The sequence below is a fragment of the Dermochelys coriacea genome, chromosome 1 (assembly GCF_009764565.3).
Source record: "Dermochelys coriacea isolate rDerCor1 chromosome 1, rDerCor1.pri.v4, whole genome shotgun sequence".
In the NCBI taxonomy this organism is placed as follows: Eukaryota; Metazoa; Chordata; order Testudines; family Dermochelyidae; genus Dermochelys; species Dermochelys coriacea.
The window spans coordinates 40326774-40354117 of NC_050068.2; the positions used below are offsets into that span (position 1 = coordinate 40326774).

General features: G+C 39.0%; 1 protein-coding gene across 3 annotated transcripts in view; it reads right to left on the reverse strand.

Annotated features, from left to right (window-relative positions):
* Positions 1–459: 459 nt before the first annotated feature.
* Positions 460–27344, reverse strand: part of ZDHHC20 (zinc finger DHHC-type palmitoyltransferase 20) — a 73015-nt gene continuing 46130 nt past the window's right edge. For 2 of the 3 annotated variants that reach the window (XM_038407843.2, XM_043504290.1), the window contains exons 5-13: positions 25900–25969; positions 24695–24727; positions 22438–22558; positions 13698–13830; positions 12193–12319; positions 10733–10822; positions 8705–8820; positions 7959–8037; positions 460–6527 (exon numbers count right to left, since the gene is read on the reverse strand). In XM_038407843.2, the coding sequence (XP_038263771.1) occupies positions 8000–8037; positions 8705–8820; positions 10733–10822; positions 12193–12319; positions 13698–13830; positions 22438–22558; positions 24695–24727; positions 25900–25969 (728 nt within the window). In that variant the 3' untranslated portion in view covers positions 460–6527; positions 7959–7999. Of the gene's footprint in view, positions 6528–7958; positions 8038–8704; positions 8821–10732; positions 10823–12192; positions 12320–13697; positions 13831–15606; positions 15643–22437; positions 22559–24694; positions 24728–25899; positions 25970–27344 lie in introns of all 3 variants that reach the window. The other variant, XM_038407834.2, reaches the window with a different exon arrangement.

A 27344-nucleotide genomic window follows, 5' to 3' on the forward strand; every position in this document is an offset into this window, starting at 1 on the left:
TAATTTCAATTGGACTAAACGGTGTCACAAAATAAGCCCCCAGATGCTTAAGTTACACCCTCCTTCCCCCCGAAAAAGTGAAACAGTTGTTTGAGTACCCTGTAGAAAATAGATTTGAGCTACCCTTGAACTATTCTGAACGCATATTTGTTTTAATTCTCTATAGTGGCAGCTCTGACTCTGAAATTGCAGAACCAGATTTTCCTTTAAATCAGTATGATGATTAAAACAGGATGGGTTAGAACTAACAGCTACCATGTTGGCATTTGCTCTTGTTTTGGACTGTAAACCCTGTGGGGCAGTGTGTCTTATCTGTACTGTAAAGTACACCGTGCATATGCCTGTCTCTAACAAAATTAGGAGAATTTTGTCTTCCCTTTACATTTACAAATGTTTTAGCTTTCCATCAACAGGTCAAACAAGCTTCCCTCACCATCACATAAATGCATACTTAAGCAGTTTATTTTCAGAATATTTCACATTCTTTATTTAGTCACTTTTGCATTCAGTGAGGTCATGTCATAACTTAATATTTTACCACTTGGGAAAAGACGGCCCCAAAAGGTGCAAGTTTTGCCTAAACCGTGAATTGTAATTTAGATAAAATATGTAGGTCTGAACTTTGATTTACAAAAGTCTGAATGCAAACATTCAACATTAAGTAATAACCTAAGAGTACAGTGATGGAAAATACACATATGGAGAAGTTACAAGGTATGATTAAAATATGAAGGAACTCAGGCAGAATTTGTTTGTTTTTTGTATATTTCATTCATTTATAAAAGCCCATTTAAAAAAAACACTTTGAAGTACTAAACTATAAATGTCAACATGTTTTCTTTGTGCATAGGAATGTTCCTACCGGCAACATACAAAAAATACAATAAGTGTCATTTATTACATATTTATTCTTGTATAATTAACTTCAGAGACTCAAACAATTAACTGCAAGTGTACGCAGCACACTGAAAATAACCACATGGAAGAAAGATAGTTGCAGACACCCAGGATTTTGCCATTACAGTGCAATGTAGATGACATGCCCACTGGCAAATACAGGAGCTGCAGAAATACCCCAGGGATATTTATTTCACAATTTAAATGGGGCAAATTCTTAATAAAGGACTAGCATACATCAGTTTTATCTATTCTCTGTCTCAACCATAATGTAGATTGATCCTAAAAATATTACTGTGAAATCTGATTTTCTTAGAATACCTGACTAGAGCTGATGCAGCAGGAAGAGCTCAACAGAGGTATGTTGAGCACTTAAGTATACTGTAACCTAAATAATGTAAACAGTATGAAGTCTGCTGGTCACCATTAACTCTTTGGTGCCAGCAAGCAGGAGATCCTGATACTCATTCCCCAGCACATTTGCATGGGTGCTTTGCATTCATCTGAGTTTCTGCTGGTAAATCATCTTCTGAAAACCAAGTAATTAAAACAATCTTGTAAACATGGTCAGATTCTGCTACCTATTAGAGACAAGATTCAAGTAACCTCTGCAAAAATCACTGTTTTATTAAGTCTAACCTAAAACAAATTTTATCATTAATGTTAAGATGCACTATAACAACATTCTGCATTTTCATTACAGATTATGACAGCTCTATACTAAAGAAAAATACGCATACAAAAAGCTGTCCCTACATACAAAGTAAATGGATAGAAATGAACTTAGTAAACATTTTCAGTATTATACTAAACTTTACATACTGCAGCTTCTCTTTGGTATCAATTAGTGATACTGACAAGATGCCCGGTGTGTTGAATATCTAATTACATTTCAGGTATGGTGAACAATGGTTCCCGGGTGATCTGTTTACAGATATTTCAGTAATTGAAATATTTGGAGTTTTTTTAAATGGATGGTTGAATCCCTAAAACTTGCCTGGTTCCACAAACTATACTGTAATGTAAAACTTCGTATTCAGAAGATACTTTTGAATTTGGTTGGTTGCTGCTCAAACTGAAGACTGACTGCACTAGCCTTATCCTTCATTAGACGGTCTGGCAACAGAAATTAATTGTTACTTACAAATGCTACTTCCATTCCACTCTTGGGTTCCATTGAGCTGAAACTGCAATGCTTCAATGATGCAGAAAAATGTCCACAAAAATTACTATAAACATACTAAAATCTGTTTCAAGCACGAACTTAGACTTGAATAGTACCTGAAAAATTTAGATACTTGAAATTCATAGAAGCGCAAGTGTTAGTGTGCCTAATTCTGACATATAATGTACTAAGAGTAGCTTGTTACCTATCCATGCCACACAGTTTGGGTATGCTTACTAACACATTAGAGTGTACTTTCTTAAATCTGACAGCTAAAAACTTAAGTAATGTCAAAAAATTTCTTCTAGAATTACCTAGTAAAAAATCAGTCAGCGGAAGTCTGGGCTCAAAGATTACTTTTTATAAACGACTGATGTCAAATTCTGAGATAGTATTCTAAGAATTTAGTTGATAAGAGTCCCTTTTTCTACATTCATCATACAAATTTGTGAAGAATCAGAAGACCACTATTTAAAACAGTCTGATTATGTGTACAAATTGTAAATGCAGCTATTGCTACATAAGCAAAAGCATTCCAGATTGAATTCAATTCTCTAACAGATTCACTTGTTTCATCTTCCCCCCTTAAGGATACTACTTTATCATCTTAAGTATTCAGAAATGGGAGGAAACCATTACACAGGAAGAGAGAAGAGCTTTATGTCAGGCTTTTGCCCTCAAACTGGGAGTTCAAAGCATATTATATATATTTAATACAAAATAGCTTTAAAAACATTAAGCACACTGATTCTAATGGTACCAATATATTCCAGCAACCAAATAACTGGATTATTATTTGGGGCTGCATAGTGGAGGGATCTGAAGGCTTAAGCATTGGAACTGCTAGTCTACACTGGCAACGCTAAAGAGCTGCTGCGGCAGGACTTGTGGCTTGTGTGGCTGCGGCAGAGTGCTGGGAAAGAGTTCTCCCAGCGCTCCAAAAACCCACCTCCACGAGGGGTGTACTCCTAGCGCTGGTGCACCGTCTACACTGGCACTTCACAGCTCTGAAACTTGCTGCGCTCAGGGGGGGTGTTTTTTCACATCCCTGAGCAAGAAAGTTGCAGCGCTGTAAACTGCCGGTGTAGGCAAGCCCTTAGTTGTCATATGGAACAGCTTTTATAAAACACAATCCAGCACTCACTATAATGACTATCTCAAGAACACCTCCACTGATCCTGAATGGGTGGGGTTCCCTTGATCCAGTGACTGGAAGTCTCTGAGTGGTTGAATAGAAAGGCCTGGGCTGAAAGGACTTGCTCAGTACGTTGCTCTCACAGATTGTCCTGCCTCTGTAAGGCAAAGCGTGGAAGCAGAGAGTTTATAACTCCACTCAGCAGCAAAACAGCTTCTCCCCCGCCCCATCTCTCTCTTTCTTGCCAAATTTATTTTTATTCCTGGCTCTCTCCCCTTCTGCCTTTAATTCACTTTCCTTCACTCTTGCCTATGCATGGTGAACTGCCAATAGGGTTGCTCTCCAAATGACGGCCCTGAAGATTTGATCCTGTTTCAGATGCTGTACCTGTTGTATACCCAGAGCTCCTATGTCAGTTCTCAAAAAAGCAAAAATGACTCCCTGTATCAGAGAGATGCACCACTTTGGCCAGTGGATTCTGTTTAGTTCTATGAGCCCACAGCTGGGCATCCTTTAAGATCAGTTTCCTGGTATTTCCTTTCCATCAATATGGTCTTTTTTATGCCAAATCACTTCTCCAAGAAGGGGAGCTGAACCAGGGGGCTCTTTGTTGAACCACCCAATGATGTTTTACATCCTGTAAAAGTGGCCTCAAATACTATCTGCTTTTACATCCAAGTACAACAACTCCTTCACCAGAATCAAGAGTGCGCTACTCTCATACTAGTCTTATCCCAAAACCTCAGAAAAACTGGCATACTATGGCACTAAAAAAATCTATCTGTATCTAGATCTATATATCAGGAGCACCAGTTCTGTATGGAAGTCTCAATTCATCATTAATGGCTCATCTGAGATACAGAGGAAAGAATGCTCCCAAAGAAACTATTGCTCACTGGAAACCACACACGGATATTTGGCTTAATCTCTGAGGGCTTGTCTGTATGCAGCTTTTGTATTGCTTTAAATTGTATCAGTTTAGAAACCAATATAGTTAAATTGGTGTTACCCTCTAGTGTGGATGCAAGTATACTAAACAGATACCATTAACGGAGCGTTTTTAGACTCTTAAAGGCAGTACTGTTAAGTAGGAGAGCTTGCCACAGCAGAGATCTAGGTTCTATTCCTTGCTCTGACAGAAATCACCCTTTGCAACATCTTAGATCTTCAGTTAGCTCATCTGTAAAATGCAGGGGGAATTACCCATAGTCACATTTTCTACAATGACAGCTTGGGATGTTTCACAGCCCTTAACACCCATCAGTGGAAGAGGGGAGAAGAGGGTCTTCTGATTCTCAACCCAGTGCACCTTTCCCCAAGCCATAGGATATTTTGATGGGGCCATCTCTCTTTCCAAACCTAACATGTTGATTGCTAGAATTTGGTGACTGTTTTTTTATTTTCAGTTAAGCAGAAGTTGCCAATATTTGAGATGGGCTGAAAGATTTCAGGGAAAAGGGATTTGTAGCTCAAAAGAAGGCACATGATTTTTTTTGTGAATTCTGAAGTTGGTAGGTGCTACACTTTTTGTACAAAAGTAATACAAAATTTGGAGAAACATTTTGCAAGACTTCTGAAAAGTGCAAATTTGGATAATTAATTTCCTTCCATAAGTACACTTGCTAGTGACCAGAGCATGCTTAAAAATTCTCAGATCCATTCCACTTTAAACAGTACTTGAAAATATAAAGGAGTAGGTAACTCCAGAGATGACTGTGAGAGCAAAATCCTGCCCCAACTTTAACCTTAGTGTTTCCATAAAACACACATTTGGTTTTGGAAGTAATCAGCCCAGGAACCAAGATATACAGGTTGGTCCCTTCAGCCCTGATGGACTGGAGGCAGAAAGCAGTTTCAGTTTCCAAAAGGACCCAATTGCACTTATTCAGGATCAGCAGATACTGGAATAAAGAAATTGACAAGTAAGGGACATTTTTCAAGTTTGCTGGGTGCAATGTCAGTACCATCGAAAAATAAATATCATTAGTAGTCTTTTCTAAATAGAAGTAAGAAATGTGAATATGTTGTTTGCTGTGGGTCTCGAGCTTTCGATGGACTATATTCCTTATATAGGAAACACATAACTTGCCTTTCATGAACAGGATAAAGCATTATGTAAAGTGCTTATTTCAGCTATTTTTCAGTCACTTCCACTTAAAATGAAAATAAAAAACAGCAGACTAAAGCATACAGTAAACTTCCAATGCATTCCCCAAATGCATGATCCAACATTTACATTTCATCACAGATACTTGAGCTGTGTCTAAATGGTACTTTAGAGCCAACAATAAAAAAAACCACCTTCTGTCTTTATTAAAAAGCTAAAGCAAATATAAAACAATGTTTATAAAGCATCAAGTGTTCAATATAAAAAGCAGTAATCTCCTCCAGTTCCATTTTCTAATACAGTACAAAACTTGCAATAAGATTTTTGCTGCCACTAGGATCTTTCTGCTCTCTTACTGCCTTGTACTTCCCTTCTACACCCCTTAACAGAAAAGTGTACTAGTTTGTTAGCTCCTTCTGGATTGACAAGGTTTTGTATGTTGAGAGGCAACTGTAGGAAAAGTAAAATTGTTGTTTAGGTTACTATATCTAAATGAAAATTCACTTTACAGAGTTACATTCCTGATATGATTAAAGAAATCAAATTACTAGGGGGCCCAATCCTGAAGCAAACAAGTGGAGCCCAAGTGAAAGAGCTTTACTTGCTTGGCATTTTGCTGCAACAAAGCAGGGCTGAAGGAAGGAGTCTTTAACCCCCACAGCACTACAGAGCCAGGGTACAGGGGTAGTAAGCGTGTGACCAGCCACCACTGGGTACCAGGAAAAGATGAAGATAGGTCGTGCTGCTCTTCCCTTACATTGTGTTTGGGCCACATAGCTACACTGTGAAGACTCACTAGCCATGCTCTGTTTTTGTGGGAAACACATCTACTTTTCCCCTTTGTTGGTCCCCTGGAGACCTGCTATGGAAGTAACTTCTGCAGTGCACAGGAATATGGGATCTGCCTGCTTGGGTCTTGGCAGATCTATCCCCCCAAAGCAGCAATGCATAGTTTCTGCTCTGTTTGGGCTTGCTCACCCATGCAGGACACTTCAGGATTTGGCTCTTTTGTAGCAGTATATAAGTCAATGCTGCATAAATGCATATTAATAATCTTAAGGCATCTGTCTTACTTCCCTGCTCTGCAGCAGTGCTTACAAGCGTCCATTGTACTGTATAAAAACAATTTCTCATAAATCTTCAACATGTTCACACTGTTCCATTTAACTGAGCAACATCTTCCAAACAAAATTAATATTCAAGCACAAATGTGTTGCAGAAACCTAATTAAAGAAAATAAGTTAATTAGTGGAAGTGTGACATTAACTTTAATAAAAATGTAGATCAGTTTCTATTTAAGAATTATATCTACCTTATAATTAGTTCTACAAATAAGATTTTAAAACATGTAATTTCAAGCTCTCTGCCTAAGGTAAGGCCCTGATTCATAAAAGTATTTAAGCATGTTCTTATCTCTATTCAGGGCAACATTTAAGTACAAGCTTGTGTGCTGTCCTAAGTAGCGTTGCTTTTCTGAATCAGTTGTATTCTCTTCCTACAACAGTTACCCAGCTTCCTGCAAAGGACCTCAGTTTCCCTATTTCTCCTGCTTTGGCAACCAGGGAAGTGCAATGTGCAACTTGCAATACAGGACACCAATAGATGGTCCCTCTAAATTCTCTTTAACAACATAAAATGGTACATCATAACTAACAACGAACAACAGGTTTGTGTCTGTATACAATCTGTTGCTCTTACGAACACTTTCTCATTGCATTTTCCTTACAGAATTCCAACCAGCTTTCTTTAAAGTCACTATTACAATCTAAATTAGTCATGGTAAATGTACCCAGGAAATACAGAGTTTTCATGTATGCAGCAGCACACCTCGTATTTCTCAAATATCAAAGAAGAAAAGTATATACAGAAACCATTTCATAGACAGAAAAATAACATCACCATCAATATGAAGTGTGACTAAGCAGAGCCATTCGTTCTGTGTACAGAGATCGCTCACTGAAGTAGGATTTATCTCACACCCACTGCTTTTCTGACTTCATAAGCAAGAGCAAGACAAAACAGTACATTGTTTAGGAAAAGCTGCTCCAGAACATCAAGAAAGCATTTAGCCTGGAACTGCCTCTACAGCGAGTTCCTTCCACTGGTGGGTAAGGCTGGAATTCTTTGGCCTGTTCGCAGACCAAACCGTGGGGAAGGGCTGAGTCATCTCAGCCCACAAATCCACTGTTACGGGGTTTTCTCCTCCTATCCACTTCTCTAGTTCCATCCCCTCCAGCTGTTATGGCTCTGTCCCAGGAAGCTCATGCTCAGCTCTACAAATGAGCCTCCAGTTCATTTATCCACTGGACTCTATCCTTAAATCTACTCTTGCTCAGGGAAGGCTGAACTGAGTTACTATCAGACCTTAATTACTTTTCAAGCAAATAAATCAGAGGATGGGACTATTAAGAGGCCAGGTTCTCTGCTATTTAATCAGACAGAGGAAGAGACTAGCCATCCCCCATATTACTCTGCAGACAGAATGCTACATAAAGCTACACCTAGCACTGCTGATGCACCGAAGAGGGAACTTTTTTATTAAGAAGCTTTGAGAAGTTCTCTGAAATCACAGACTGGATATTTTATGGCTTCACATGGCCAGAAGTAATTTATTTGCTGTTTCTGTGTAAAATAATCAATTACATTGATCTTACCTTTTTCTCATTGAGATAATTGGTCATTAAACAGACTGAGATCAGCTTTCCAGTGAAACTATAACATGCTTTTTTGCACCTAAAAAGTGAGAGGATCACCATATAAAGTATATATTGCACAAGAGAAGAGTGATAACAGTGTCACTGTCTTTAAACAACAAAGTTTACAGTGCTGCATATATTTGTCCCTCTCACCAACAGAAATTGGTCCAATAAAGATATTGGCTCACCCACCTTCTCTCTCTATTTTACAGAAGTAATTTTTCCCTCCCTTTAAACCAAAGCACAAACCCATCCCAAACCAGAACATCCAGAACAAGAGACTAGAAAGTTGGAACTCTTCAATTTCCTTTCAGAGTAGCAGCCGTGTTAGTCTGTACCGCAAAAAGAAAAGGAGGACTTGTGGCACCTTAGAGACTAACAAATTTATTTGAGCATAAGCTTACAAAAGCTTATGCTCAAATAAATTTGTTAGTCTCTAAGGTGCCACAAGTCCTCCTTTTCTTTTTTCAATTTCCTTAATGCACGAATCTGTTTTGGATTAGATTATGATGCACAAATTAGCCTCATTCTAGAAATAAAATATTGACTTGATTCCATGTGACAAATTTTCCACCCACCCACCCACCCATTCATGTTATATTTATATTTTTTTTACTAAACTTTATTGTTCAGCTACGTTTTCCTAAGGGATTTTTAAAGTACGATACCAGATGAAATGTGACCCTCTACTTCATAAATTCTACCTGATTTAACGTTTTCTTCTTCTGAGCCACCTTCCACCCACTGACTTTCATTGTCCAACAATCGATTTTGTGACTCACTGAGTGGCCTGGCAGGAAAGGGCTGACTGGCTCCAGAGCTGAAAACAGAGTACACAGAAGTATTGTCCACAGTTAGATTTTGTAATAAGCACACAAGTCATAAGTTATTGAAAAATTTAATAAAATTCACTTAAAAGTAAAACAAAAACATCACACAGCCCAGGCAATGTAACTGGAAATGAAGTATATTTTTGCCCGTTTGAAACCTAATTCACGTATAGACTTGCTTCAGTGAAAATAGCCTCTGTCTGGACTGGTTAAGGCCATTTACTATTCTCATGGGGAAAACGGAAAATTGGCCACTGAGGAATGCCTTGTTCAGAACTCCATGCTGCATTCATCTTGTGATTTCACCTACACGATTGCCATATAAATTACGAAAATAATGTAGCCAGTATTTCCTGAAAAAGAAAAAGTAGCATATAACAATGGGACAAGTTAATGTTAGGGGGCTGTATTCAGCATGTGCTTAATGCAATAGGCTACTGCATTATTTGTGCCAGGATCCTGCTCCCTTGTTTAAGTTTAAGCAAGTTCCACAGGTTAGTTATGTTGCATAAAAGAAGTATATTTAAATTTATTTTACAAAAGTTGGTTTTTAATTTCTCCAAAGCCCATCTACACTAGAAAACAGAACTGTTGCCAAAATGATTTAAGCCATGGATCTCCCTTAAGTGCTAGTGTAGGTTGGACAATAATACCAATTCAGAAACACTTAGTTCCATGTTCAGGTACAAATCTTCACAAAGTCTGAATCCAGCTTTCTGAAGAATACTGAAGACAGTTTTGTCCTCTCAAAACTAGCACACTTTTCAATATCAGCAAATTCCTAAAAATTGTTGCCAACAACAGTTCAATTTCCTCAAATAGGTAGGGCTTGAGTGTTCCCTTGTTTATGCATTTATGGGATGATGTGAAATGATAAAAACACCACCAATTTGTTACTTTATACATATCAACATCAAGTGTTCAAGGTGAAGATGTAACATTAGGGCCCTACCAAATTCATGGCCATGAAAAACATGTCATGGACTGTGAAATCTGTATAGTATAGGTTAAAAGTACACAAAAGACCAGATTTCAAAGGGGAGACCAGTGTTTCTCAAACTGTGGGTCCCGTCCCAAAAGGGAGTACTGGGGGAAGGGGGGCGATCGCCAAGTTATTGTAGGAGGGTTGTGGTATTGCCACTCTTACTTCTGAGCTGCCTTCAGAGCTGGGTGGCCGAAGAGCAGCAGCAGCTGGCCAGGCGTTCAGCTCTGAAGGCAGCGCCCCATCAGCAGCAGTGCAGAAATAAGGGTGACAATACCATACCATGCCATTCTTACTTCTGCACTGCTGCTAGCGACAGCACTGCCTTCAGAGCTGGGCACCCGGCCAGCTGCCGCTGCTCTCTGGCAGCCCAGCTCTGAAGGCAGCACTGCTGCCAGCAGCAGTGCAGAAGGGTGGCAATACTGTGACTCGCTTACAATAACCTGGCAACTCCCTTTCTCCCCATAACCATCTTTTGGTTCAGGACGTCTACAATCACAACACCATGAAATTTCAGATTTAAATATATGAAATCATGAAATTTACAATTTTTAAAATCAGATGACCATGTAATTGACCATAATAGACTGTGAATTTGGTAGGGCCCTATCATCAATCTATCCATTTATATTTTTGGTATTGGTGTCTATCCCCTTAACACTGTCATGTAAATAACTTATTCCTTTCTTTTCTGATCACTGCTTTGCGCTGAGGAGACATCTTCATTGTGCTGTCCACGATTTTTCCTCAACCCACCCCATTCATCTCTCAAGGACTGCAAACTAATTCAGGACCTACCGGTGGGTGCAACTAGTTTAAAGTGGCCTTTCAAACTTACACTTAGTTTATTTGCCAGATGAAAGATGAAATGAAACAAATAAAAGCAAGGAAATACAAAATAAATAGCTGAAAGTTAATACCTTTTGGCGGATTCATTTTGGCTTGATACAGTAAGTTGCTCTGGATCCATAATCACCAGACGAGTTGGAAAATTACAACCATCACCCAAGCTACACGATGAAGGAAACATTAAGTAAACCAATATTAGAGGTGTATTAAAATGACCTAGGTAAATCCAATTGAATAGGTACTTGCATGAAAATCAAATGTCACATGTCAGAACTAGTTAGCTTAAGTGCAATGCTGCACTCCAAACTCCAGTGAAAACAGGAACTGCACATAGGTCTCCTGCATGCCAGTGCAAAGTTCTACCGTTACACTACGTGGCCAGGCCACTTAATACTGGAGCCAGTTTCTGTGTTTTTGGGCAGGCCAATGAAATAACTTTTGCCCTTCTCTGCCTAAAGGGATTGCTGTCTGTCGTGACTGAGTCGCAGCACCAAACTACAGATTTTCGTAAGAACTACTGAGAGGATTCTTTGGGACGTGACCCAAAAGTAACAGATTTCTTTTGTATAAAAGTGTGTGTGACAGCATGAGAGATTTCAGAGTAGCAGCCGTGTTAGTCTGTATTCACAAAAAGAAAAGGAGTACTTGTGGCACTTTAGAGACTAACAAATTTATTTGAGCATAAACTTTCGTGAGTATGCATCCGATGAAGTGAGTTGTAGCTCACAAAAGCTTATGCTCAAATAAATTTGTTAGCATGAGAGAGATTCACACATCTCATTGTTCAAATGCATGCAGATGATCTGGCATTTAAACTGGCAAGAGCTGTAGTGTAGGAAAGGCTCCAGTGGCCAGACCCATTTTTACCACACCTTCGATAAACCTGCTTTTGAAGCCAGTCTAAATTAAAATGATAGAAAAAAAAAATCTGGTCTGGCTGCCAGAAGCTCATCTACGCTATAGATCCCAGTGGTTTTAAACACCCCTTCTAACACAGGTTCAGGTGAAATGGTATTAAAACTGGTGGGAAATTATTTGTCAAGTTCTCTACCACAGACAGAGCCTTGTATTGCTTAGTCTTGGAACATTTTCTCCTAATACTTTTAATCTAATTATGTGCAGTCCACACTGAAGGCAAAATTGTGTCAGACATAGCTATTTTTAAAATTGTGTCTAAAAAATGTCATCCTACATCTGTGTTCTTTGTAGCATAGATGAAGCCTGAGAGTTCATTGGTCTGGTCCTTTGTGTTACTGGGCTCCTGCTGTAAGTAAGGCACCAGCCCACTGTCATTTGAAACTGTTACCATCTTTCTAAACACTGTTCAAGAAGTGTTTTCAACATCTCAGTTTGGCAGGGCCCTAAGCTCCCGTATGCTCAGGGTTTAACTCTTAAGATTAGGGTCCTCAGTGAAGTTTATTCAGCTGCTTACTGTACACTTTCACCCACCAACCCCTAAATTCCAGGAGTTATGCATAGTTTGTTTGTTTTTTAAAGTAGTGGAATCCATGGGTCCCATAAGGGTTGATACCTTGTAAAAACAGGCAGCAACCAATACTTCTTTTCATCTCCAAAAACCTCTTTCAGATTTTTGCTACATCCGAGAGAGAAGCCATTTTTGTCAGGGCCATTTCGAAATGTGGGTGCCCGGAATGCTTCTGTTTAAAAAAGGAAATTAACAATTTTAAACAAAGCAACGTTCTTCAAAAGCATGGAAATGAACAAACAATTTCTCTTCATTACTATGATTACTGTAGGCAACAGAAAAATACATGACATTCAGACAGTGAGTTTAGTGAAACTAATATCAACAATGCCTTAAAATGCATTACAGAAAAACACTGATGTCAAGTTTTAGCAATTAAAAATATGGCAAAGATCTAACACGGTAAGTGACATAACAGCAATGAAGGGTAAAATTTTAAATTTGATATGGGACGTGCTTTCATAACATGTCTATTTTATTATTTTATTTTATTTACATTTGACAGTAAAAAGAATACTAATACAAAATCTGAGACCCTGACTATAATTAGTCTAATAACTACCTGCAGCATTAAAACTAATCTAGAAATAAATTAACCACTAAGCAGTTAGTACCAAGAGCACCATGTTGCATACTCCCAGCAAGATGCTGTTTGATAAGGGAGTTGCTGCATTCTGTACCAGCTTCAATCTCCAAATAGTTTTAAAGTATAGCCCCATGTACAGTGCATTGCAATAGTCTAATCTTGATGCGAGAAGGCCTGTCTAACAGAAGCAAAGTCCACAATCAGAAGGAAAGGCTGCAACTAGAGCTGAGTGAATAATCCGATTGATAAAAAAATCTGAAAAATCACTGAAAAAAAATCAATAGGACTTGGGCTCCAAAAAATCACATAAGCGCTTTTGAAGATGTTAGCCAAGTACTTTAACTTGAATACATGGTAGAAAAAAATACCCATTGTACTGACCAGCAAGACTCAGTTTACAGCAGGCAAGGGAAGCATCATTATGTTAGTCAAGAAATATTTGTCAATATTTCCATTTTTCCGTATTACTTTGAGTGTTTTACAAAAAAAGTTTTCTAGTAGCAAGGTCCCTTCTTTTATTCCCTATCTACCTCATAAGATTTCTGGGGCATGGATTGTGTCTTTCTCTATCTACGTACACCACCATGGCCCCATTGTGCTAGATCTCAGGTGGAGCCCTGGGGTGCTACTGTAATACAAATGATTTGTACAGCGGTAAACTATGGGTTCCAATCAGGGATTAGGGACCTATTATGCTAGGCGCCATACAAAAATACAACAAAAAGATAAAACAAATAACTGACATCCATTGTGCACCCACACCTTTGGTTCCAAACAGATAATTCTTTACACTCAATTATCTCACAACAGAACCTTTCAGTTAAATTACTTCCACTGAAAATGTTCTACTCTCTGCAGGATTTTAGAATTTCCCTTAAACATTATGCCACTTCCTGCAGAACTCATGCTCACATCAGTATCAGTTTTCTGGCCAAAAGGCAACTACATATTCCAAGTAACTGACCTATTGTTGATCTGTTTTTGCTGACTAGCCAGCAGTGGTAGCTGAAAAGGGACAGTATGCTGATGAAGAACATGGCAGCCACAAAGAAAAGGAAAAGTACATGGAATTTTGCATGCGAGTCTGGCAGATCATTCTGGGGGAGAAAAAAAAATGAAGATTAATATTAACCCTTTTAAGCAAATAATCCAGCATCCTCACTAAACATTCTACTCTACACTTATTCCCCCTGAAGCTTTTTTCCCTTCACTTTGCATAATATGCAGTGTCACTATTAAGCCTCTCTTCCATATTATCTGAAGCTGGTTCAGAGTAGTGGATCGCAGTGATTAGCCTGATGGTAACCCCATTCTGTCTGAATTTTACCTATTGTTCCTCTTAAACACCAGCATAACTGGAAGTGAGCAGTATTTGCTTTGTACATTTGATAGCACTTTTGGTATAATTTCTTTCATGTTAGGGTGGGTCTTCCACACAGCAACAGGGGAGGGAAAATTGTTTTTAGAAACAGGAAAATTTGGACTGTGAAACCATAAGAATCCCCGAGAGGGACTCAGGGAAGGTGCTTAAACTACTTTTAATTTAAAAACTGACTAGATTTTAACAGGGCCTGACAGTGTCCCTGTTAATATGCCCCCAAACTGGCAGCAAAAGTAGAGAGGAACGGGACTAGTTACACGTCTTGTCTAAAATATTTTTAAATGTTGGAAACATTAGGGGCTAAATCCACAAAGGTATTTAGGTGCCTAAGTCCAAAGTTTAGATCCTCAAACCCTTTGCTCAGCTGCCGCTTAATCCTGAAAGTGCTTAAATTCCCTAGGTGCCTAAATTTCTGCCAGTGAGCATGTGCAAAGTCGTGCAAGTCCTGAGTTGCTCAATGCCTAAGCCCCAGCGAGATCTTCAAACTGGGCATTCCAACACCTAGGTTACCTATAGCACCCACATCCTGGATGTTCTCAAAGGTCACCTAAGAGCACACTTACTGGATTGGGCCCTGCATAAAACAGAGTAGGAGGACTTGCTAATGCCTGTGGCTCCCCCCAGTGGTCAGAGCATTCACCTGGGAGGTAGGAGACCTGGGCTCTAGTTCAAAAGGAATGATTCTGGGGAAGTTCTATGGCCTGTGTTATACAGGTGGTCAGACTAAATGATCACAAAGGTCTTTTCTGACCTTGGAATCTATGAGGTTCATGGTCAAGAACGTCAAAGTGAGAGAGCTGCCTAAGCCCAACTCCCTCCTCCAATTCCTACTGGCTAGCTTACGTAGCAGGGCTAAGTCCCCTTGGTTGATCTAGGCCTAGTTGCTTGAGTTAGACCATCTTAAAACACAGCCGCACTTACACAGCAAACTACAACAGGCCTGTGCCCATAGCAAAATTATGGAGATCACACTTTTATGTAGATCAGCTTTTCTTGAACTACAATTTCAGTACGTCAGATACAAAACATGATTTTAAAAAACAAACAAATATTAGGCATTCACTTTCTTCCCTATCTGTTTTTAGGCTTTGCTGTATACTTTCGCAATAGGCCAATGGGTTTTTAAATAATAAATAGTTTAATTACATAAGCTCAAAAACTCAATACTTTTTAAGAAGTTGACCTTTAACAGCATTCGGAAATTAGAGTATCTATTTTTATCCAGAGGTGTAGTTGGCATTATTGCCATTTAATTTTCCATTAGCCCATCCAGCACAAACTTATCTGATGTTGATTTCTTCTCTAAGTTATCTGCCATACATTTCAATTAAATCAAACACACAAAGACTCTATACCACCTGTCTTATACGGAGAAAGGATTACATGTTTTTTTCCATTAGGTAACAATGTAAACAGCTATCACAAATGAATGGACTAGAAAAAACACAGTAGGAACAATTTCTATATTAATCACATCAACACAGGATTTTACCTTTGGACAATTCTCTGCAGATTTCCTGCGGCAAAGCTTTGCGCAAACAAAGACAATTTATTATATACCAGTATTACTTCAAGACAAATGTTTGAAAACAGCACACGCTTTGTTCAAAAAGCAATGGTTAGTGTGCACATGTATTCTAAAACATGCAGAGTTCTAATGCCCATTAGAAGTCTTATCTTTCATTCAAAAGAAAATTGGAGCAAAGTGCATAGGAACAGATTGCCAACTCTTTTTGAAAGCCTAAAGTGCTCTGTTGGTGTGTGTGTAACTGGCAACATTTATACCGTGTATAGGGCACTTTCAACATGTTTCTTCAGCTTTCTCAATACAGTTGCATCAGGTGCTCTCTCCATCAGTAGTTTTCATCTAGCAGTCTTTTAATTTTGTAGCTGAGGTTTAAAAAACATTGAATATGAACAGAATATTCAGGAGTCAGGAAAATAACTCAAGCTCAGCATACCTGGGAGGTGCAAAACAAATGCTGTACAGTTTAGTGATTACACATCTATCTGCATTTCCAATATACTCATTACCACAGGGTGGAGTTGTCAATCAGGGGGTTGTAAATATGAAAAGGGAAAATTTTTCCACTCAAAGATGATGTTTGTTTTTCAGTTGTTCTGGGGAAGTAAAGCATTTAGGAATGGGCTCTAAATGAGGCAGAATAAAATGGTTTCTCTCTTGTTTTCTCTAGTCATAGCTAAAAAAATTAAAAAACTGCCCATACAAATGCACGTGTGATAATGTTCCCTCTCCCACAATGTCCTTTTGCGTGAAGGCAAAAGGGTCTTACACGTTGATCTGGGATGCCTCCCACCATTTAACGGAAAAACTCTAGGCTTCCCCTTCTACAACAATAAAGCCCTCTCTAAACTTGGATTTCAAGTGCGATGTTAGCACACGTTAGCTATAATTTTAAAAGTCTAGAGTGGGCAAGACCCACTGGTTTAAACATATGTAAAGCTGATCAAACAAAAGCCTAAGCTTTAACTTGAACAGTTTAGCACATGTTAAAGGCAGCGTCCCTTGTCTAACAAGACTTTTAAAACGTGTTAGTTAACAGCACATCTTATATCCAAGCCTAGACAAGGCCTGAGAGAGCAAGGTACAACTGCTTTCTCCACCAACACATCAAGGCTAGGCTCCTTGACCTCCCAACATCTTTACGTAGGGCCATTTTAGTTACTGATAATTTCCTTTTCTTAGGGCTCCCATTCTCTCCTTTCTTCAAGAGAGCCAGCCATGTTTTGACCTCTTGACATCAGGGTCAGTGGAGGAGATACTCCAATTGCTTCTCTCTGTTGAACTACATTGGGGTAGCCAAGCCTCTTTCCAACCCAAGACACAGGGGGGACACAGCTTGAAGATTAAGAAATACAGATCCACAGAGTAAACAAGAAAATTACATAGGTGCTTTTTATTCCAGGAAGGCAGGATAGCCAAGGGTCTGTCATCAGTTTACAGGCTAAGTAATAAGAGACAAATTCTCAAAACTATAAAAGTATGAGAACTTCAAGGTATGTCAGTTTTTCCACTGTAAAAACACATTTTCAAGGATTGATAGCAATTATAATACAATTTTCATGAAATATGGCACATCTTCAGTTTGAAACAACTTTTTTTTTTATATAAACAATTTTAAAAAAATCCACCTGGCTATTTTGGAATTATATTTCTGTAAAACAGAAACTAATTCTTGGAGAACAGTATTTTCTCAAAGCAAAATATTTAGTTTTTGAAATAAAATTTGATCAGGATGTGGTCAATACTGTGGTTAAATTGCTGCTGCTGTTCTGAACTTTAGAAATTGTTTACCTAACTTGGGCAGAACTCATTTTGGTAAAGATATTTTTTGATTGTTCACATAACAAAATAGCCCAGTGGATTTAAAAAAAAAAAAAAAAAAAAAAGTTGTTTCAAGCTCCTCCTCTCCTGTTACTTCTATTCATCTTCCCCATGGAATATTTTCTTCTCTCATTGTTCTCTTCATACTGCCCTCATTCCACACAGGCACTCTCAATTATAGGGATTTTCTAAACATCTAATAGCCTGAGGACTCAACGAAAATGAAGGGCCCTATTGGCTAGTAGCAATGCCCATGTGAGAATCTAAGCTCCTCCCACAGTCTTCCTTTCCCTGCCTGCAACTGTTGCAAAAGGAGATATGGGATTTCTACTAGGATGTTGTCCTTAGACCTGCTCGAGGACTCCTTTTCTGTAGTGTCCACATAATGTATGCTTGGTAAGTCTGAAGTTCCCATTCCCCACTGGCTGCTGGAAGAAAGAAATAGCTCTGTTCCCCAACTCTGGTCACAGAGCCTACTGGCTATTGTGAGGGTGGTGTTGTCGCAGTTATCCTACCTATGTACCTATATATGGTCTCATCACTTTAAAATCTAAGAACCCCTGTACCAGGCTCTGTTTTCCATCTCTGTCTTTGCTCAGAGCTTTCCCAAGATGCAGCAGAGTAAATTTCATCTAAAACTTGTCCATGTTGGGTCAGTGCTATCTCAAAGGTCCCCAACAGGCACAGTGAAAACTAACAAGCCTGATCAATTTTCACTTTGCTTTGTGAGAGAGATATAAGCAGCAGCAGCAGAACCAGTGAAGCTGACAGTCTTCAGATAGGTTTCAGAGTAGCAGCCGTGTTAGTCTGTATTCGCAAAAAGAAAAGGAGTACTTGTGGCACCTTAGAGACTAACACATTTATTAGAGCAGTAGCTCACGAAAGCTTATGCTCTAATAAATTTGTTAGTTTCTAAGGTGCCACAAGTACTCCTTTTCTTTTTAGTCTTCAGATAGCACCACATCAGTTATACCTGGTTCATATCTGGAAGTGTGTTTTGTTTTTTTTTTGTAACTACTGAGACTAGAATATTTTAAAGAAAACAAATCACACATAGCAATCAAGTCTTAGATTCTGCAGAAGTTGATGGCATTCATCTAGAAAAGCTTCCTACTCACCACAGGCAAGTGAATTTTGCAAGCCATGCTGATGAAGGTGCCACCATCGCTCTACAGAAGACTTATTAAAATGGTCTACTATTTTAGTCTCATTATAATTTTAGGTTTCAGAGTAACAGCCGTGTTAGTCTGTATTCGCAAAAAGAAAAGGAGTACTTGTGGCACCTTAGAGACTAACACATTTATTAGAGCATAAGCTTTCGTGAGCTACAGCTCACTTCATCGGATGCATTTGGTGGAAAAAACAGAGGAGAGATTTATATACACACACACACACAGAGAACATGAAACAATGGGTTTATCATACACACTGTAAGGAGAGTGATCACTTAAGATAAGCCATCACCAGCAGCAGGGGGGGGGAAGGAGGAAAACCTTTCATGGTGATAATAATGATAATAATAATAATAATTATTATTATTAATAAGCGATGGTCACATAAACACCACCCTATATCAGAAACCTACTGACCGCTATTCCTACCTACATGCCTCTAGCTTTCATCCAGATCATACCACTCGATCCATTGTCTACAGCCAAGCGCTACGATATAACCGCATTTGCTCCAACCCCTCAGACAGAGACAAACACCTACAAGATCTCTATCATGCATTCCTACAACTACAATACCCACCTGCTGAAGTGAAGAAACAGATTGACAGAGCCAGAAGAGTACCCAGAAGTCACCTACTATAGGACAGGCCCAACAAAGAAAACAACAGAACGCCACTAGCCATCACCTTCAGCCCCCAACTAAAACCTCTCCAACGCATCATCAAGGATCTACAACCTATCCTGAAGGACGACCCATCACTCTCACAGATCTTAGGAGACAGACCAGTCCTTGCTTACAGACAGCCCCCCAATCTGAAGCAAATACTCTCCAGCAACCACACACCACACAACAGAACCACTAACCCAGGAACCTATCCTTGCAACAAAGCCCGTTGCCAACTCTGTCCACATATCTATTCAGGGGATACCATCATAGGGCCTAATCACATCAGCCACACTACCAGAGGCTCGTTCACCTGCGCATCTACCAATGTGATATATGCCATCATGTGCCAGCAATGCCCCTCTGCCATGTACATTGGCCAAACTGGACAGTCTCTACGTAAAAGAATGAATGGACACAAATCAGACGTCAAGAATTATAACATTCAAAAACCAGTTGGAGAACACTTCAATCTCTCTGGTCACTCGATCACAAACCTAAGAGTGGCTATCCTTCAACAAAAAAGCTTCAAAAACAGACTCCAACGAGAGACTGCTGAATTGGAATTAATTTGCAAACTGGATACAATTAACTTAGGCTTGAATAGAGACTGGAAATGGATGAGTCATTACACAAAGTAAAACTATTTCCCCATGGTATTTCTCCCTCCCACCCCACCCCCCACTGTTCCTCTGATATTCTTGTTAACTGCTGGAATTAGCCTACCTTGCTTGTCACCATGAAAGGTTTTCCTCCTTTCCCCCCCCCTGCTGCTGGTAATGGCTTATCTTAAGTGATCACTCTCCTTACAGTGTGTATGATAAACCCATTGTTTCATGTTCTCTGTGTGTGTGTGTATATAAATCTCTCCTCTGTTTTTTCCACCAAATGCATCCGATGAAGTGAGCTGTAGCTCACGAAAGCTTATGCTCTAATAAATTTGTTAGTCTCTAAGGTGCCACAAGTACTCCTTTTCTTATTATAATTTTAGGTTCATTAAATTCAGGAGTGTATAAGTGGCTTGAATATAGGTATAAAGTATAGTTTTTCTCTGAAAAATGATTGTAAGAAAAGCATTGAAAGAATTCAGGATTTTGTGTCTCACTGATTTTGATAACAAGTTGTGCAAGTTTACAATTAAAAGATGTTTTTCCTACTGCAAGTCCAGCAACCTCATTTTGAAATTTATCAAGATGGGTTCTTTCCACTCTTGAATATCAAAGTTCTGCTTGCCAAATTAGACCCATTCTCATAATCAAAACAGTTCTGTTGCTGATGTACTGAATCCTGCTCACTCTTTCTAAGTATGTTGGCTGTGCAGTGCTACCAGACATAAGAAGCATCACATACCTGTTTTAATCACTAAAGCAAACAGATATAATTGAATATACAAATGTAGCAGTACTGCTGAGTAAGATAAGACCACCTTTTTTTTTTTTTTTTTTTTTTTAAACAGTCAATCATCAGAAATGGCACATTCTTGCAGGAAATAGTGAAGACTAATGATTACACAAGAAACTCTTAAGTTCCCTCTCTTCATTCAGAGAAGTCCACTCCACTATTGTGTCTGATGGGCTTTGGAAGAGATTTTCTGTAAATGGGTGGTATTAAGTAATGCTCATTATGGCCTAATGTCCAAACACAAGACTTCCACTGTAATAAGACTTATGAAGTGAGGTGACAAAGCAAATCAGTTCTCTTTCTTGCATGTCTGCTCCTCCACTGATCTGTAAAATACAGAGGGCCACATCCACGTTGAGCCACTTTCACAAACAAATTAAAGATTAAATAGAATATATTCAATAAGATTGAATGTCAGAGTTAGACCATTACATTTTGGGAATTTTGCCAAGGCAATGTTTTAATGAGGAAATCAGTAACATGTCCGATTGAATACAATCATAGAGCCTGATCCTGCAAGGCACTGACACTCAGTTCCCCGAGTTCTTTTGCTCTACACTGATGGGCCACAATGTGAAATCGATATATCATACTGAAACGTAGCACTTCGTAGAATTGGGTGTACAGCCTGGATGTCTACTAACACCATTTGTCTTTCTTAGACATCAAAAGAACAACTGTTTCAAGTGTAGCTACTCCGAATGTATCGTGTAGTCTTATACAAAGAAAGAGATCCCTGATATAGCTACATCTTTAGGCTCAAAAAACTGTCATCCTTACAGCTCTGAGGATAATTACTGTTTTGCACAGCTGCACAGATGGCAATTTGTGTCTAAGAGGCAGTCACAAGCTTTAAAAGTTGCAAAGAGCCTTTCACTGATGACAATTCTTCCATTCAATTATTTTTCAGTAGCATTAGCTGAATTCTGAAGGTAACTACATCTAGTCCTACGTAACAGGAAGGACAGTAGGCATAATGCAAGCCTTTAATATTAGGAGAGGGAATGAAATAGAAGATACTCTACTGAGTCTGGAATATGCACTTCTCTCTGGAAGAGAACTGGTATAAAATATAATGTATAAGGATGCTTCCACTAATAAGACTCTATTCAAATGAATTTGTGTAATAGAGTAAGTGCATATTATCCACTTGAACACTGAAAACAGTTGCAGTGAAAGTAAACAGTATTAACACTGCACATACTTTGCATAACTTCTTATAATGGCCATGTCTGGTCAGTAAACGCTACAAATCTCAAATTGAAATTTGCCATTATAAGTTCTCAGTATTAAAACCAAACAAATTCACAATGAATAGGCAAATTTAGCTGTCTCTTCTGCTCACAGAATATCCACAAGTAGATTTCTATTTCCTTGAATTTGTTATTCAAATCTGACAATATTTTCCATCATTTGTTTTACTCTGGTTTGATAAGAAGCTAAGTATCCAACATACATATTTGAAAAATTGAGCTGTGCTGCTCAATTTTTGACATCAGAGAAGTTGTACTTTATTGTTTTTGAATTTCCACCCTCTCTACTCTCCCACAGTATTTGTCCAGCTCTACTCAATGTAGAACTTAATTCATTTAATTTCAGAAGGTTCTCTTGCTTCAGTCACCTCAAGTGATGCTATTGTTGTTGATGGTACTGATCCACAAAACAGACAAAAATGGATGACATGATGCTCTGATATAGATTTCAGTAATGCATGCAAATTTAACAAAAAGCAAAACTTACTGTCCAAAACTTTATGAAGTACTGCAAGACCGTAACAGCAACAAACAGACAGTACAATAAGGAGTATAATAAAAACAGGAGGAAGAATTTGTAGTTAGAAAATCCCACACAGTTATTCACCCTAAAAAAGAAAGAGAAAGAGAGAGATCACTATGTTATAAAGATTAATCAAACTGTTTTTGTGGGGCATCACCGTATGTGCATGGTTTCAGCAGTCTATCAATTGGGACAACTTTCCATCAATGAAAAAGTTAAGATTTAACATTTTAAAATCCCCATTTTAAAGAATATTCCCTTAAAACAGGTGTTCTGGGCTCCTCCCATCACTCCTGCCACTGAAATAATTTTGCTGAACAAAGAGCAGCCTGATGACCAACACCATTTCTGGCCATATTTCTTATATAAAAGTATGAAATCTTGCCAGACATCAGGGGCCTGATCCACTGGGAGCCTTTCCATTGACTTCAATGGATGTCACATTAGGCCCTAGAACATCTATTAATGTTTACCACAACTTGCAATATCTGCTGGGATGGCACGTCATGTGTAGGGGAATAAAAACTGCATGATATTCAATAGGGACTACATGTCCAGGTTGCAATTCTACACCCTGAAATGAATCCTGCATGGGTGAAAAATATAGTAATACAGTAACTCCTTGGTTAACGTTGTAGTTATGTTCCTGAAAAATGCTACTTTAAGCGAAACGATGTTAAGTGAATCCAATTTCCCCATAAGAATTAATGTAAAGGGGGGAGGGGTTAGGTTCCAGGAAATTTTTTTTCGCCAGACAAAAGGCTATATATATATATATATATATATATATATATATATATATATATATATATATATATATATATATATATATTCACGCGCACACACACACATACACAAACTATAAGTTTTAAAACAAACAATTTAATACTGTACACAGCAATGATGATTGTGAAGCTTGGTTGAGGTAATGGAGTCAAAGGGTGGGATATTTCCCAGGGAATGCCTTACTGCTAAATGATGAACTAGCATTTGGCTGAGCCCTCCAGGGTTAACACATTGTTGTTAACGTAGCCTCACACTCTAAAATGCAGCACGAATGGAGGGAAGAGACACAAGAGTCGCATGGCAGTGGCTGCAAACATTCCACGCCGAAACTGAACGTGATGATGAACCCACGCTATCCCACTGGAGCGCACCACTCCCTCCACTTTCCAAAAAGTGCCGGGGGGGGTGTGCGTGCAAGAGAGACAGACACACACTCTGTGTGTGTGTGTGTGTGTGTGTGTGTGTGTGTGTGTGTGTGTGTGTGTGTGTGTGTGAAATAGAAAGAGACTTCCGCGTTGCCCCGTTAAGTATGCTGATCCCACTCTAAGCACACTGCCTTTTTAAGTAGATCAGCAAATTGAGACAGCAGCTGCTGCCAGCAAGCTCCCTTCATCCTGAGGACTGTCGTGTCCCCCCCTCTGCTCTGTGGAGATGGGGTACAGGACCTGTACAGGGGACACCCTGACATCAGCGTCCCACTTCCCTTCCACAGCAAGCAAGAGGCTCCCGGGAGCAGCTCCAAGGCAGAGGGCAGGAGCAGCACACGGTAGTGGGAGGGGAGGGACAGCTGAACTGCCTGGCAATTGATAGCCTGCTGGGAGGCTGCAGCACAGGGAACTTAGGGGAGCCGATGGGGGGCTGCCGGCCCACTGTGGGTCCAAGCCCACACTAGCTCGCTCCAACCGGTTGCTTTTCCTGTAAGCAGTGGACAAAGCAGGCGGCTGCCAAGCAACATTATAAGGGAGCATTTTTAAAGGAGCATGTTCTCTAATAGATCAGCAATGTATCCGCGAAACAACGTTAACCGGGGCAATGTTAAGTGAGCTGACCAACTTGATATCTGGGAATGAATTCATTTAAGAAGTTGATTTTCACAATTTAGTAAAATAGATTCTTATCTCTTGACACATACAGTACTGAATTAAACACAATAAAGCAGCATCTCAGCCTCTCTCATTTCTTTTAACCTGGTTAGTTCTGATGTGCATCTATATGTATGTACATATTTAGGTTTCTTAGACCTACAATTCTGCCTTGCAATATGCATTGCTATAAGCTTAGGAAATATGCTTCTCTCATTTATACATGTCTGAATCTGGAGAAATTCCACTAAAAATCAATGGATTTATTACATATTTACTTTGGTGTAAGAGTGTGCAGAATTTGATCAATTGTTTCAATATTATTTATATTCATTTAAAAAAACCAAACATACCAAGGACAATGATGGTCCATTTTTAGTACACACCTGTAAAAGAAAGTCCATTTCCAATTAATTAAAATAACAAGTAAAGTACAAAATACATTTACTTTCTAATTCAAATATTTGGTCTCAAAACTTCCTAAAAACTGTGAAACAACTTTTAATACCCATTACTTCTGCTTTTCAATCCCACCCCTTCAGGCAGAGATCCCATTTCACAGCTGTCAGACTTTCTGCCCAGGGGAAATAGAAGATAGGGCTCAAAAAAGCCATTAATCAGAAAGAGGGGATATTATTGAACTGCACAAGGCACACTCTGTCTCTATAGACCATTAGGTGCTGTTTTCACTGTACCCCAATTTACTTCAGCATTAGCATTTGAGGAGGAAAAAATCAACATTTAGAATTGATTTTAATAACTAGCATGCCTTACAGCTGCTGTGGAGAGTATGGGAAATTTGGCAACCTGGCACTCAACTTAATCAAGCTGATCAAAATGCTGGATAGAAAAATAACTTTGGGATAGAGCAGAGGAAGATGGAAAAATATATAATCAATAGTTCCAATGGTCTATATTCCATTTTCTCCCAACTTTAGTATAGCATGGCTAAAGGGCAGTAATTCCAGACAGACACATGCATTCATCAGATTTCTTAATTAAATAGATCTACCCAAGATCAGTCACTGAAGTCTACTTAACAATTTACTTCTCAATCTTAAGTGGCCTGTAAGAATAGATTTTGCAGGTGGAGCAGAATGTGTCTGGTGGATAACCTAATATCTCTGAAGTTATGAAGACCTGTAATGCTACTGTAGCTCTCCTGAAACAATGTTGTTATTACCACAGCATGCTTGTGGCTGACAGCTAGGGAAGCAAGCTAGGTTTCATGCACAGAAATTTCTGTTGGCATATGTATCACAGCCCAGACCCACTTCACTCTCCAGTACTGATCCTTCAGACTGAACACATTTTACAAAGCTAGAAGCACACTTAGGACAAACCCTGCCCCATTCTCCATGGTGCAGAGGGCATGTTGCAGTTCCAGCAGAGGGAAAAGCAGAGATTTCCACATCTTACATGAAGCCCAGGCTCTGTGGGCTGGGAGAGGGACAGAGATAGTAGATCTACCATTATGCAGTTCCACTGGCAAGCAATAAAAATAAGGGACAAGTATTCAAGATGAGAATTTAAACAACAGATCATCACATCTACTTACAGGTCACATGCAGAACAGTGATGACAGCGGTCAGGCTTGATTAGTTGGCATCTATCACAATATCTGATTGCTATGTTCAAATTTTAAAAGTCAATCTGTTAAACAGGTCTTTGTAAAATTAAATTACATACACACAGAAGCTCCCTATGTTCAAGAGACTGTCTCAAGGACATCTCCCCTCCCACTTCCATTCTGAATCACGTAAGATTGCTGTGGCAACTACAACAATTGCTTACAGAAAAATGTAATATGAAAGTATTTAGTGTAGAAGTATCTGTTTCTATTGTAGTAAATGCTTTTTCAACTCTTCCTCTTCATTTAATCTGTTCCTCATTCTCCCCTCCCCTGATCCTCCAAGCACATGCTTCCCTGCCACTTGGTTTCCTTCTCCTCTGGATATGCTACCTAGACACCAGGTCCTCTTCTCTCCATGTGCCTTTTGGACATACTCCCCAATGGCCTTAGTCCTCTTCTTCTAGTCCTTGAGGGTGGCTCATATTTCTCTCCTATTCTGCTGAAGTAGTATCTAGCAGATGCAGTTAGGCTGGCTCCAACTCCTTCTGAGCAGTTACTTTTAACAGGCCTCCAGACTCTTTTTGATAAAAAGATAGCAGACCTCTAGAGGCAGCTATAAAGAAGGAGAAAAGCCACCACCACCAGGCAGCTCCGTGCTGACAACCAGCAAGTGCCCCACAAACCACCAATGGCCCAGGAACCCTAGTTTGGGAATCACTTAAGTACAAAATGAATTTACTCAAGATAGCCATTCACAAATCTCATGACTTACTATTAAGTGATGAGAGAGACAAGGTGGGTGAGGAATATCTTTTATTGGACCAACTTCTATTGGTAGGAGACACAATGGAAATTGATCCGATAAAAGATATTACTTCACCCACATTCATCTCTCTAATATGACATGGCTACAACCACACTGCATATTAAATAGTATAACATCTGTAACTTCTATTAAAAAAGGACTACAGGTTTTGGGAGTAATCAATAATACCACTAGTTTTAGAGTAGTAACACAGTTAAAGAAATCTAGTTATACTGTATTTAGGCATCAGAGAGTGTCATTTAACTGTCTCTCATGATATTTTCAGAGAAATCACAATAGTGTTACTTAAAAATAGGAAGATAAAGACAGAAATAGCTGAAGGATCATAAACAATGATTAAACAGCTCTGTCCTGAGTTATAGCTGATATTGGAAGAGGAATTTACTGGCATTTTAGCTTCCATATCCTCAATTCTGACACTGTAGTGGAAGTAAATTCAAGCCTTAAATGTTCATACTTAGAGGACTGAAGCAATAATTGGGATTAAATAGAAATGCATATTAAAAACTCAGCCTTTCAGCTCTGTTCCTTTAGTCTATTTAAGATTATTATAAGCAGAGTGCACAATAAATATTTTCACGCTGAATTTATTTTGCAAAACATG